The sequence below is a fragment of the Alosa sapidissima genome, chromosome 12, assembly GCF_018492685.1.
Source record: "Alosa sapidissima isolate fAloSap1 chromosome 12, fAloSap1.pri, whole genome shotgun sequence".
Taxonomy (NCBI): domain Eukaryota; kingdom Metazoa; phylum Chordata; class Actinopteri; order Clupeiformes; family Clupeidae; genus Alosa; species Alosa sapidissima.
Window position 1 is genome coordinate 17,293,504 of NC_055968.1, and position 13,198 is coordinate 17,306,701.

Consider the following 13,198-nt stretch of genomic DNA (forward strand, 5'->3'; position numbering starts at 1 on the left):
GTAAGGTGGATTGATGTCATATCCCTTATTGGTTTGCCAAGACATCAGTAATCTACTGAGAAGGTGGACACTAAATTCGGATAGGATTGTTTCCATGAAGGGGTCAAAGAACCTTTGACCCCTTTTGTGAGGATAATGGATGGAGCACAGCTGCTTCAGCCTCAAATTTGGCGCAGATCTCAAATTGGGTTTAATAAACTGCAGAATATACATTCACTCTACTGCTCAGTGTTGCATGGGCTTAGACTTGGTCAGCCTGTGTCACAGTGTAGTATTGTGATTAAAATATTAACAGTTCAATGGCTACTTTCGTCTCAGCATGTTTCCTTGGATCGAGGTTTACCAGAGTGCTAATTTGGTCTTGAATTGAACGGGTAGGTGTGAGTTTTTTCCACCACACAGGCCTACATTTGTCCATTTTCAGTGCTCAACGACACTTAGGTGTGTCCGACCGATTTGAGGGCCACTTGGGCCAAAAATGCCAGGGCCGTTTTTTGTCCCAGTCCGTCCCTGTTTAGTAGACACTTTTACACTTTTACCCAAAGCAAAACGGACTTGAAATAGCAAATTGTCCATCCAGAAATTAATTGTCCCTGCTAAAATAAAATCCACTGAGGATATCATATAATTACTGATAAAACAAAAGAATAAGTATTATTTATGACTATGACATATTTATCAGACTGAATATTGATAAAAAATAATTCAGTAATCATATCATATTTTATCTAATTATACAATTATACAAAAACAAAAACACTATGGCATATCAGCCATTGGACATAAGATTCAAGTTTTATTTATTTTATGATCATTATTGCAATCTGTTTTCAGGCACTTGCCCTTGTCTGAATAACACTCTACCAGTTACACTATACTTCACAATTCATATTTCAGTCATTTCAACATTAACACTCTTGATGCTCAATCTAATTAACATTTCTCAATTCTCTACAGTTATTTTGGAGAGTGTGACCCTATAGACTGAACGTGCAACGTGTGAGAGCCAACCGATAGTAAGACAGGGGGCTCTAATTTAAATTATGGGCAAAGTGCATGGTCAAAGGACAACAAGCAAATTGCCTCGTGTCCGACCTAAAATTATCTTATCGTGTGGCATGTGGGAGCAATAACCTGACACATTGGGCCCTATTTTGGCGATCAGAAACGGATGGTCAGAGGCGCAAGTTTATAGACTTTATTAAAGGCATGGCCAGTCCACAATCACTAATTTAATGGCGTGATTTTGCGATCAAACGCTGGGCGCTGGGTGCAAAAGGGTTGTTCTTATGTTTCCTAATCTGTCATCATGGGTGTGTTTGGATCCTCTAAACCAATGAGAATGACATCTGTCATTCCCTTCAACTGCAAGCAGCGCAATTTCAAACAGTGCATCGGTATTTTGATAGTCACCGGCGCATTTGAAGGAATCTGCTTGCACGCGAGACCGTATGGAACAGGGATTCCACTAAACCTTGCTTTACTAAAACCTGTTTGTGACGAGCAGAGTATAGCTGCTATATCTGCACTCCTATTATTTGAACTCATAAGTGAAACTAACTTCACCGTGGTCTCATAGCCAACGACAAAAACAGTTAATTACTTTCACTATTGACTGACAAGGGCTTACCATCGAAAACATAGCCTGAAAAAAGCAACACTTAATCCATTAATGTTTGAATGACTGAATAAAAAGGATATTTATCCTGCAGAGGAGTTGCTGCTTACATCCAGTGACAGTGCGCCTTCAGCTGTGCTTTATATGCGCCTTTCGCTATAGACAAGGTCCTTTTAGGCAAGTCCCTCCACGCGGCGGCCATATTGCAACGCTTTTTGGGCACTTACCGAGCATCTTTTTCGGCAGAAATGCGTGTGCCAAGGCACGTCACCAATCTTGCTCCAGCGGCGAGATTACAACACATGATTGGCTTAATGTATTCACATGTCAACGTTTTGCCACGGTAGGGGTTGGATATGTGTAGACAACTGCCCGAAAAATTCCTCACTTTATTAAGATAAGAATAATCCTCGCGCACCTTGCGCCGGGTACACGATAGGGCCCACTGATGTTTGTGCTATCTTGTTCATGGTACCAAATTAGCAAATAGATATAGGCCAGTTATTAAATTAACTTTATTTAGACTTTGCACTTTGCCTTTCATTTAAATTAGAGTCCAGGGTGTGAGAAGAGTAATATTTATCCTTATTTATCTCACACTCATCTCAGAAACACTTTATTTTATTTTTTTACTTAAGTTTGCTGTACCATTATAGTGGATTAAAATATTTGAATAATACTGACAGTTTTTATCCTCAGGTAAAATAAATATGCTGTGGTATAGGTAAGGCAAATACATGCATTGAATGCTCCTCTAATTGTGTACATTTTGCTACAAGGTTGCATCTGTAGTTAACCCTGGAGCCCAACACACTGAATTTACACCAACTCAAATGAAGGCTGTGTTGCATGTTCAAAGATGTACAAACTCGTGGCAAAGGCTTAACTGCTCACCCAGAACAGTTTCCAGGACAAAGATTAAGCCTGGTCCTCGACTATAAGAGACCTTCTATTTAGTTCTCCACTGAAAAGAGAGCTTTTAGTCCGGGACCAGGCGTAATCAATGTCTGTGTAACTGGCCTATCTGAGATTTTAACTCAAAATGAATCGGAAATCTGCTGAATACCCCAGAGCTTTGTATAATTATTCTTTGAGTGTTTGATGCAAGAGCCAACATAGGCTGTTCTTCAAATGCCTTATGCTTGGTCTTTGATCTGAAGTCTTGTATTCAGATATATTTTGGCGATGCAATGAATTCCAGAACTCCTTCCTTCTGAAAACAGTTCAGTTCTTATATAGTCTAGTGCTGTGAATTAGTTCCTCCGTTCCAATGCTGGTAAATGCACAAACGTAGTGGCTACATACTGAGTTGAGCTGAGTTCAAGTCTGTACCCTTCCGAGCCCTTCAGAACAGTACCCCTGACCCCAACCAGTTCTTATGACTCTTGAGCCCTTATTATGAATGAGCATCACAAGTCCTGCTGCATCTCTTGTCTCTGGTAGAAAGACAGCACTGACCTTCCATGGCGTCTAAGTTGCAGAATCATCCACACCTCCATGAGTCAAATCAACATCTCCACAGGATCAAGACCCCCCCCCCCCCCCCGACTGTCCTCCGCATCCTCGGTCCCACCAAACGCTGTGGAATCACAGGTACCATAACAAGTCACATAACAGTGAAAGTATGCTGACCTTGGAGTCATAATTTTCCCAGAGAGGGCAAGGCGCCAGCTTTGACAAGGACCACTGAGAGAAGGTCACCCTTGCCGGTGCGCGCAGGAGTACCAGAGGGTGGAGGGTCTGGGGGCTGATGGTGCGAGTTCTGGGGCGTAGGGACCTTGCCTCTGAGGAGCGTTGATTTGGCCGGCCCGATGCTGGACTTGCTGTTCTCCATGGTGGGGATGGGTGTGCCGGGGATGTTGAGACCAGGCACGGTGGGCGGCGGCGGCTCTAGCGAAGACTGGCAGCCGCAACAGCAGATCAGGCGGAAGAAGGCGGCGCGCATCTCGCGGCTGGACAGTGTGTAGATGAGCGGGTTGAGTGCCGAGTTGAGCACGGCCAGCGCGATGAACCAGTCCACCTCGTAGAGGAGCGGGCAGCGCTGCGGCGAGCAGCCCACGTCCACCAGCAGCAGCGAGAAGAGCGGCGTCCAGCACACTACGAACACGCCCAGCACGATCACCACCGTCCGCAAGAGCGCCAGCGCCCGCTCCGACGGCCGTCCGCTCACCCGTCGCCCGCTGGACGTCACCAGCCTGTAGATGCGGATGTAGAGGATGACGATAGCCAGCAGCAGCGCACTGAAGACGCTGATGCAGAAGGCCACGTAGCTCTTGGCGTAGAGCGGCAGGACGGTGGAGCAGGCGCCCAGCTGCCCACGGCAGTTCCAGCCCAGGCTGGGCAAGGCGCTCAGCAGCACCGACACCAGCCAGCAGGCGCCCAGCAGGCCCAGGAGACGGCCGCGGCCAGCCGCCTCGCACGGACGCAGGCGCACCATGGTCATGTGCCGCTCGATGCCAATGGCCAGCAGGCTGAAGGTGGAAGCGCTCAGGGCCACGAACATGCTGCCCTCCCGCGCCAGCCACTGCCAGGGCTTCAGGAAAAAGGTGTTGCGGCCGGAGGTGAAGATGTTGACGGCGTACGCCACGCCTGCCAGCATATCGGACAGTGCCAGGTTGCCGATGAGGAAGTACATGCGGCTGTGAAAGCGCTTGTTGCGCCACAGCGCCAGCAGCACCGTCACGTTCTCCAAGACGATCAGAGCGCAGATCAGGATCAGGACGGCCATCTTGCAGATCCCCACGCTGCGCGGCCGGATCCACTTGCCTGAGTGGTTGTAGTGGGTCACGATCTCCCAGTTCATGCCTGGCTCGATGCTATTCTCCATTGCAGGACACTTCTTCAGATCACACACTAGGGGGCGATGACAGGAAACTTTCTAAAGACAGCTGAGCCGTAGAACCCTTTGCTATGAGATATCATCCCTCAGCTCTTGCACCACACCAGATCTTTAAAAGTTCTGCAAAGAATAATCACATTGACATACATATAACAAAAAATCAAATGACTACATAGTTCCATCAAGTCCATCAAATGTTACAGACTCTGAAACGGGAGGTGTTTAACAGTAAAATATAGCCTACAGTAGGCTATATGCCAACATAAAGTGAGCCTATGAAAAAATACACATTTATCACAAACTTAGTCGCCAAATGACTTTTCTTCAGCAGTCCACACAATGAATGACATTACATCCATTCGAACAGGAATAACTTTCTACTATGAAAACTGTGAGTGAAGACTAGTTACATCTTCTTTGAAGACACTGCAGATTGTTGCTAAATTAGATCTTAAGAATTCACAAAACATTGGAATGTCTGCGGATAATGTCTGCGACTGAGTAGGCTATGGATGTTTTTTTTTGTTTTTTATCAAATTATTTAGAACATCAGAATGAACTCCCTACCTAGAAATCATTGCCTCTGAAGAGTTCACCAGGAAAACACATCAGCACAATTCGTTGGACTAACATACCAAATGATTCACTACGTTTAGTAGTCTAGCACAATCAATGAATTATTTTCGTGAAGGAAAAAAATGTTTCGAAGTGATTAGGCTAGTCTATTAGTTTATAGCAAAGTAGGCTAGGCTATATTTCGGGAAAAAACTATGATGATTTTAGCTTAAAGGCTTCTTAAGATTTGCATAGCCTATGTAGCCTATTTGTTATTTTAGTTCATTGAAAGTTCACTGTTTTAGGAAAACATTTACCTTTGTGCCGATTCATCACATCCCGAAGCAGAACGTTCCTTTACAAGCAACTCAAAAGGTCTCTTCATATTTCAAAATGGATAAGCGTTTCCCACTCTCAGACTATGTTCTGTTAACTCTGTTAACACCGCTCACACATTTTAATCAGTGTCTTTGTCTCTACATACATTATATCACGGTAAGAGAATAATGCCTTCCTTCGCATAGCTCATCTTGTGATTAACTCGCTTGCATAGAGCATCAGTCTCGCTGCTGAACTTCAAGCCCAACCTTTACTCGGGGCGGGTTTTCAGGAGTTAGTAGACTTACCCTACTACGATCCTGAGTGCATAGGCCTACAGTATATCGTTTATGTTCCAGCGTTGGCCATCACATCAACTAGGCTACAATATGTTAGAGTGGACAGGCTATGGTCATCAGTTACTCATCAATAAAAAAAGAAGTTAAACAGTAGCCTAGCCTAATATAATGGTGTCATAGAGAAATGTGTATCATTGAGCCTGCTGTTTTGAAGGAAACTTGCGTGTCATCCTTCAGTGACACCTACTTACACAGTGAGGTGTCACTTTAATAATGACCCTGAGTGGATTATTCTTGTGTAGTTGCTCATGCAGTAACATGTTTGTTTTACAAACCAGGAATTACCTGTCTAGTCGGCCAGTTTTGTTCTGACATGATAAAGTGATTTTAGAAGAGAACTGCTAATATATAACATAGACAGCAAGCTATGTTGTTGGCTTAAACAACATAGCTGGGATAATTGATTAGAGTACATTTTCTTTCTTTCTTTCTTTCTTTAATGTCCCACTTAGATGCATGCCAAAGCATCTTCATGATCAAACAAGATTGTTACATTTGAATTGGAACCAGGCCATAATGCAGCATTATATTTATTGAGCATACTATGTTATATTAAGATGGAAAAGATGGGTAGGGAAAATAAAGGTAAATTTTGACTTTTTTCAGTTAAAGGCTTATACAAGCCTCTTTCCCATCCAACCAACTGTTTTATGCATGTAACCTCTCTGATAAGTCATTGTTCATTTGCAAAGATTTATAGGTCTGTTATTTTTCATTTTCTTTCTTTTTATTTATCGTTCTTTCCCCCTTTTGGCCCTCTCCCTCTGAGGCTGTCTTGGGTTTGGTGTTTATAGAACAGGCAGTGCATTCTCACAGAGGTCCCCCAGGACTATGGCCCAGACTTCTTAGATGGTGACTAGCCAGTGAAATGTGGCCACTGCTGGAATAGGGGGAGGGGGGGGTGCACTGTTATCATATCTCAGACTGCACCCCCCAGCCCCGCCCCCCCCACACACACACACACACTTACTCCCCCAAGTGTCTGTAGTTGGGACGATCAGGCCAAAAGGGGGTCACTGAAAAGCGCAGAAAGCAGTGAGAGAAGTGGGGGTTGAGAGTGATTCTTCACAGGCTTGTCTGCACTTTCTCTACACTCCTCTACACATGTCCTCTCCACCACTCTCCAACGTCTCTCCCCTCTCGTCTAATCTGTCTTTAGCTCTTTTTTACTTTTTCACTCTGTTAATGTCTTTCTCCATTACCCATCTTGTTTTTCCAAACTTTGGTCCTCCTCCTTCTAAACTTCAATTAGATCCTTCATTCACTTATCCTTCATTCTCTTCTTTTTTCCTCTCTGTCCACCATCCCCTTCCTCCTCTCCTCCTCCTCTCTGAACACCATTCCCTTCCTCCTCTCCTCCTCCTCTCTGAACACCATTCTCTTCCTCCTCTCCTCCTCCTCTCTGAACACCTGCCTTATCTGTCTTGCCCTCCTGATCTCTTCCTTCCTGTGCAGTTCTCTCTTTCATCTCATCTTCATTCTCTTCCTCAATTCTATTTTCCTCTTCTCTCTCCTCCTCTCCTGTGTTCCCTGCTCTCCTCCCCTCTCCTCTCTTTCCGATATTGCTCTTTTCCCTCTCATCTCCCCCTTTTCAGACCAGGGTCCAGCCAACTGATGGATCACCCTGAGCTCTATTTACTTTACCCTGAGCGTTGACGCTCTGCACAGCCATTAATAACAATAAACAAACATGCAAAGGGGAAGGACTGTTGTCACTGTGTGTGTGTGTGTGTGTGTGTGTGTGTGTGTGTGTGTGTGTGTGTGTGTGTGTGTGTGTGTGTGTGTGTGCGTGCGTGTGTATGTGTGTGTGTGTGCATGTGTGTGCGTTGTAACTGAGAGGGAAGAAATTGTTCAGACAGAGTCAGAAAAACAAGGGTGGCTGTGGTTTCTCTGGGACTACTCAACCACTCACCCGATCTTTTGCCATGTAATGTTATATGTTTACATGTTTGGTTCATGTGTATCTGTATGTATGTGTATGTGTATTTATGTGTGTGAATGTGTGTCTGTGTGTGTGCGTGTGTGTTTACTCTTTTGTATTTGTGTGAGAGAGTTTATACTTGTACAGTTACATCTCTGTGAGTCAAGGCTGGCTGACGTAGGAGCTGGCAGTGAGTGAGCTGGTCTGGAATTTGGAGTTCAGTGGGAACTCTGGGGCTGGGTCTCCCGGGCCTTCACCTTTCTGCCCCCCCCCACCCCACCCCCTCCCTACAGTACCCTTCATCTACACCACCCCACCCCCAACACACACACACACACACACACACACACAAACTCCTCGACACACACACGTTTGCACATACACACACGAAAACAGTTAGACTTCTTAAACATCTGGCTTTCAACGTACTCTCAAAGACATCCGCAACATTTCCTGTCATTTAATTCCAGTTTACATTGTTTCCATCACGTCAGAAGGGTTTTAACATTTCTCTCAGCCCTGAACCCGCAATTAATATCACAACTTTCCTTCAGCACAGAAAAAAACATCCAAAAGCACCAGTTAATGCCCATCTTTGGAGTATCCTTTTTAGACTCATTCTAAACTGATTTCTCCAAGAGCAGGTATCTGGTGAAGCTCCTTGGCTGATACTTTATCTGTGTTGGTAATATTAGCCATTATCTGTCAGAGCAGCAGGTTACTTTATCTGTTCTGTGATAAGGCACACCACAGAGAAACTACATGCCCTTTCCTGTCTGTGGCTTAACCTATGGCTTATAAAATTGTAAGATCTGCCACAAGGGGCTTATGCTGGAGACTGTATCGCTTATCTCTCAGTTTATTTTCTTGTAATTATTTGTACAACTGTGAGGGCAAAGAGGCATGGTGTTGTGGGGACTGGTGCCACAACATGGAACCCTGCTGGGAGAAGTCCAAATCCTTCGGTGGAATGGTGAGATTTTCAGTCACGCTCTGAGAGCGCAGGCTTCAGTGAGAAAACGCAATGTATCGCAACACCATTTCGTGTTAGAGGGGCACTATCATTCTCATCTCCCGCCTGCCTTCATGGCCACTTATGGAAGTTGAAGGACTCAATTACACCGAGCGCTTTTTAATGGCATTATCCTGCCCTCTCTGTGATCAGTGCTTCAAAGTACTAAATAAAGTACCGGCCCCTTGGTCTCCAAATAACTCAAAAATAACTTGGAACTCAGTCATGTAAACATCCCTGGCCTCAGATTCTGGCTCACGCTCCCTACAATGTTTGGCCAAAGGCTGGGAATGATGGCATGGCTTATACTGGTGCGTGCGAGCCTTGTCGTGTGTGTGTGTGTGTGTGTGTGTGTGTGTGTGTGTGTGTGTGTCTTAATTTGTCTGTGTGTATGTTTTAAAAAAGACATTTTTAAAAAAAGGTCTACCCTACACTGAAGAGAAATGAATGGTCTCAAGGCTATGGCCGGATAATGACAATGTGTCCGCAGTCAGTTGGAGAGCAACTTAGAATGTCCCCTCTTGTCTGCCGTACCCTGAAAAGTCGCCATAATAAACATCATTAGCCAGAGCTGCCTGGATTACCGGGCAAAGGTCAGATGGCCTCTGAGTGGGAGAGGATCTTAAAAGTGGTTCAGTGTGTGTCCACCCAAATGAAGTGTGTGTGTGCGCGTGCGTGCGTGCGTGCGTGCGTGCGTATGTGTGTGTGCGTGTGTGCGTTTGCACATGTGTGTGTGTGTGTGTATGTGTGTGTGCGTGTGTGTGTGTGTATGTTGTTCTCCCACCATTTTCAATAATTGCCTACATCATGCTCTCATAAACATCTGGATCAGTTTGTCATCATCTACGTTTTACAGACTTCCCAGAACACACATAAACACACTCATTGTGAAAGTTCTCATCTATCTAAAAACACACATATGCACACACGTACACACAGACACAGACACACACACATTCACTCCCGTTTGTCAATTTTTCAATTTCAATTCAATTTCACTTATAGAGCGCCAAAAAATTACACGTCTCATGGTGCTTTACAGAATGTTAAACATTCAGAGAATGCCCATGAGTAACAGGGGCGAGGAAAAACTCCCTAGAATTGGAGACTCAAGGGCCTGACCCACCTGCCTAGGGTCAGTTACAGTAAAGAGCAATAAGGTCTGCATACATGATAAATGAATAGGTTAGTTAGGTGTAGAGAATAGAACGTGGTGTTTAAAGCCACCTGAGGTATATGTTACAAAGAGGTAGGATAGTTATATCCAGTATGATAGTGCATGAATCGTATAAGGGTGGCAAGGGGACAGCAACAGGCGATGATAGGGCAGTCATAGGGATGGGACTTCAGGTGAGATGAGGGCCAAACACAAGGATGGCTGATGACTGGTAATGTTTTACCTCACAAGTGAGGTAAGGGGGAAGAAAGAGAGATATAGAGTGTGTAAGTATTACTACAGTATAAGCAATGATGGTTAGTATTAATAAGTATATCAATGGTACTTTATAGTGTTATACTAGAGAGAAAAGCCAAGAGAGGGTGAGTTGAGGCTGAGTTTGTGGCTGATAATTGCCTAAATCCACTTTAAATTACATCTATTACATCCATCCTCAGTCAACTCCACCCTTTGCACCTCTGAGTAAATTCCTTTCTGCCCTTCTACCAAGTCCATTGCCTCGTCCACCTCAGACCAGTGCCCTTGCCAAGCACAAATGCTGCCGGGACACTCTTACCTACAGTCTTCCACAGTCGTCCATATTTCCCTATGGCAACACAGTGCAAACAGCTCCTGGAGGATTCAGGGCTTTCAGGGCTGATGTGCTGTTCTTGATGAATCACAGGAAACCTTGATCAAGTGATTGTGATTGTATGATTGTGATTAAGAGTATAAAGACTGATGAGCTGATATGCTGATTATACTTAGACCTATAATCAGCATATCAGCACCAGCACCTGTTGGAGGACATATTATTATTAAGTGTTGCATGACATTTGCCGGGGGGGGGGGGATCTAAATAAAAAGATCAAATAAACTTGCTAAATGTGTTGTTTCTTCTCCTTAATCATTCCCACATGATATACGAGAAACGTACCAACCATGAGGACAAACCACAAAGAAAGAAAAACAAGTATGGTCTGAAAGCTGGTGTTTCTGTGGTGGTGTAGTTAAACTTAGGCCCCCTGATATGCTCTAATTCAAACGTGTTTCTTCTAGCAGCTTCTTGCTGAGTGAAAGGTGCTTGTCAAGCATGGTTCCTTAACATCTGGACCACAGAAGAAGCGAAAGCCGAGACACGCGCTACACTGTTTACGGTTTCGCAATCACACTTCAGAACTCTGAGGCGTTGCGGGTGTATGCAGAGTGTAAAGCATAAGCGAACCCTGTGATGTGCGAACAGAAAGGCTTTTCGACTTTGTCTGCATTGGGTGAAACAAACCTGTTTGTGGAAAATGTGTCAGGTCTTAGAGCTATTGCTGATGGTTTGAACCTGTGTTTGAGGCTTGAAAATGTACCTGAGGTCAAAGTAAGGGCAGAGAGTTTGGTGGTTATGAGTTGAAGTTCAAGTTTATTGTCATGTACTCATAAATAAGCATTTATCAGCATTGAAATTCTTTGTGCTCAAGTGTCCATTCAACTTCAAGAATAAATTAAAAAAATTACTATAAAAAATAGGATGGAGAGAGAAGGAGGAAGAGGGTAAAACAAAATCCAAAAAACTAAGTGCCATTATGTGGGGATTTCCAAGGACGGTTCAGCATCCTGATGACTTGCGGGTAGAAACTATCCCTGTATCTGCTGGCACGGGTCCTTATGCTCTTGTATTGCCTGCCCGAAGGCAGGAGGGTGAAAAGACAGTGGCTGGGATGACTGGGGTCAGAAACTATACGCTTGGCCTTTCTTCTGCAGCACTGGCTGTAGAGGTCCTGGATGGATGGTAACTCAGTCCTTGTAATGCGCTGTGCTGATCTGACAATCATGTTCAGTATTTGGCTTTGCCACTGGGTGCACAGAGGAGGGATAAGTTGGCTGCTTGAAAACTTCAGTGACATGCTCACAAAGGCTCTTGTGTTGTTGTTTGTTGCTGCGTTAGGTTCTTTGGTTGGACAATCCCGGTTATCACCGGTGTAACGGGAATGTTGGAAAATAAGTATTCTATATATCTGGGATATATCTAGAATATCTGGGTTCATTGAATTCAACCAGAGCCATATAAAGGTATCTCATTGAATTCAACATAGAATTTTAGAACCTTGAACTGTTGCGGAACGGAATCTTATATGTTCCAAAACCTACACCTTTTACAGTTTTTTACAATTGTTTACACACGTTTTCAAAACTCTGTGTCTATTTTTCAAAACTACACACACAAAACCCACAACTGCTCACACAAAATGCCCTAAATCTCCAGCAAAATCACACACAACATTCAAAATGTCAAAAACACATGTTCACAGTTTTTCTCGATCGTTTTGATACCCGTGTCAACTCTGACATCACATTCTCAAAACAGTTAACACCCGTGTCTGAACAAAAGCACTCTGGACAAAATGACACATTTTGCTTGCAAAAGGCTGTTACTCTCTCAAAACACTTAAAACATGCAGCAAAAGCAAATCTTCCCTTCAAACACTACAACTTGTTGCCAATTCAAAAACACTCTTTAATCAATCATTACACACTGGACAACAAAATGCAAAATCTAGTTCTCAAAATGAGCATTTTTGCTATGTCTGTTCCATTGCTTTCTCATTTTTCTGGTATCAGAAAAAAACTGTGAAAAGACAAAATGTACTGAATACAAAAATAATTTATTCATTCCTCCCAAGATGTAACTGCCATTGACATGTAAGACATACAGTAAATACCTAGATACCTAAATAGCAAGATACAGTAAATTTCATTGAACTACAACTTGGTCATTTTTCATCGAGATAGACCTATATACCACCTGTGAAAAGATGTTTTCCTTTTGTTTAGCATGGGAAAACCAATAGAGTTTGGGGGTTTTGAATGACACCTGTGTTAACTGTTTTGCAAAAGGGTGTGAGAAATGTGTGAACCCAATGAAAATGTGTGAACACATTCGCAAGAGATTACTTCTGCTGTGCAAAGAAAGTAGTCATAAAGACCAAGTGAGTTCTAGTTTACTTAAGCAGGTAAAAGCAATCGAAAAAAACTGTAATTATGAAGCTAGATTGGTGATTGGCTGCAGACTGCATAAGCTGTGTAGGGTCCTTACAGGGCCCGGGTACAGGATGTGGCAGATCCACTTGTTGCGGTTGTCAAGCCAATTGTGCATTGCTGTTGCATCCTGTGTCATGATCTTTTATGTTCATTTGGCTTGGCTGTTGATCAGCCACTGGGGGAATTCCCCAACAAATAGCACAAGGAATTGTCTCCGACATCATACTCTACCAATCTTTTGCTGCAAAGAGAAAGAATGAAGCGCAAAAGACGACAGTAAGGGAATAGCGGAAATAAATGACAGAAAGCTGTTCAGAGTTCAGAAAACATGTGTGCCATCAGAGTAGTGAGAGAGAGAGAGAGAGAGAGAGAGAAATGGACTAAAATAAT

General features: G+C 43.8%; 1 protein-coding gene across 1 annotated transcript; it reads right to left on the reverse strand.

Moving 5' to 3' along the window:
- Nucleotides 1-2,788: 2,788 nt before the first annotated feature.
- On the reverse strand, nt 2,789-5,541 carry s1pr3a (sphingosine-1-phosphate receptor 3a). Its single transcript, XM_042058046.1, has 2 exons — nt 5,330-5,541; nt 2,789-4,577 (listed from the first exon to the last, which is right to left on the reverse strand). Exon 2 carries the CDS (start codon nt 4,443-4,445, stop codon nt 3,258-3,260), a length of 1,188 nt encoding a protein of 395 aa, XP_041913980.1. The 5' UTR covers nt 4,446-4,577; nt 5,330-5,541; the 3' UTR covers nt 2,789-3,257.
- Between the last annotated feature and the right edge of the window lie 7,657 nt (nt 5,542-13,198).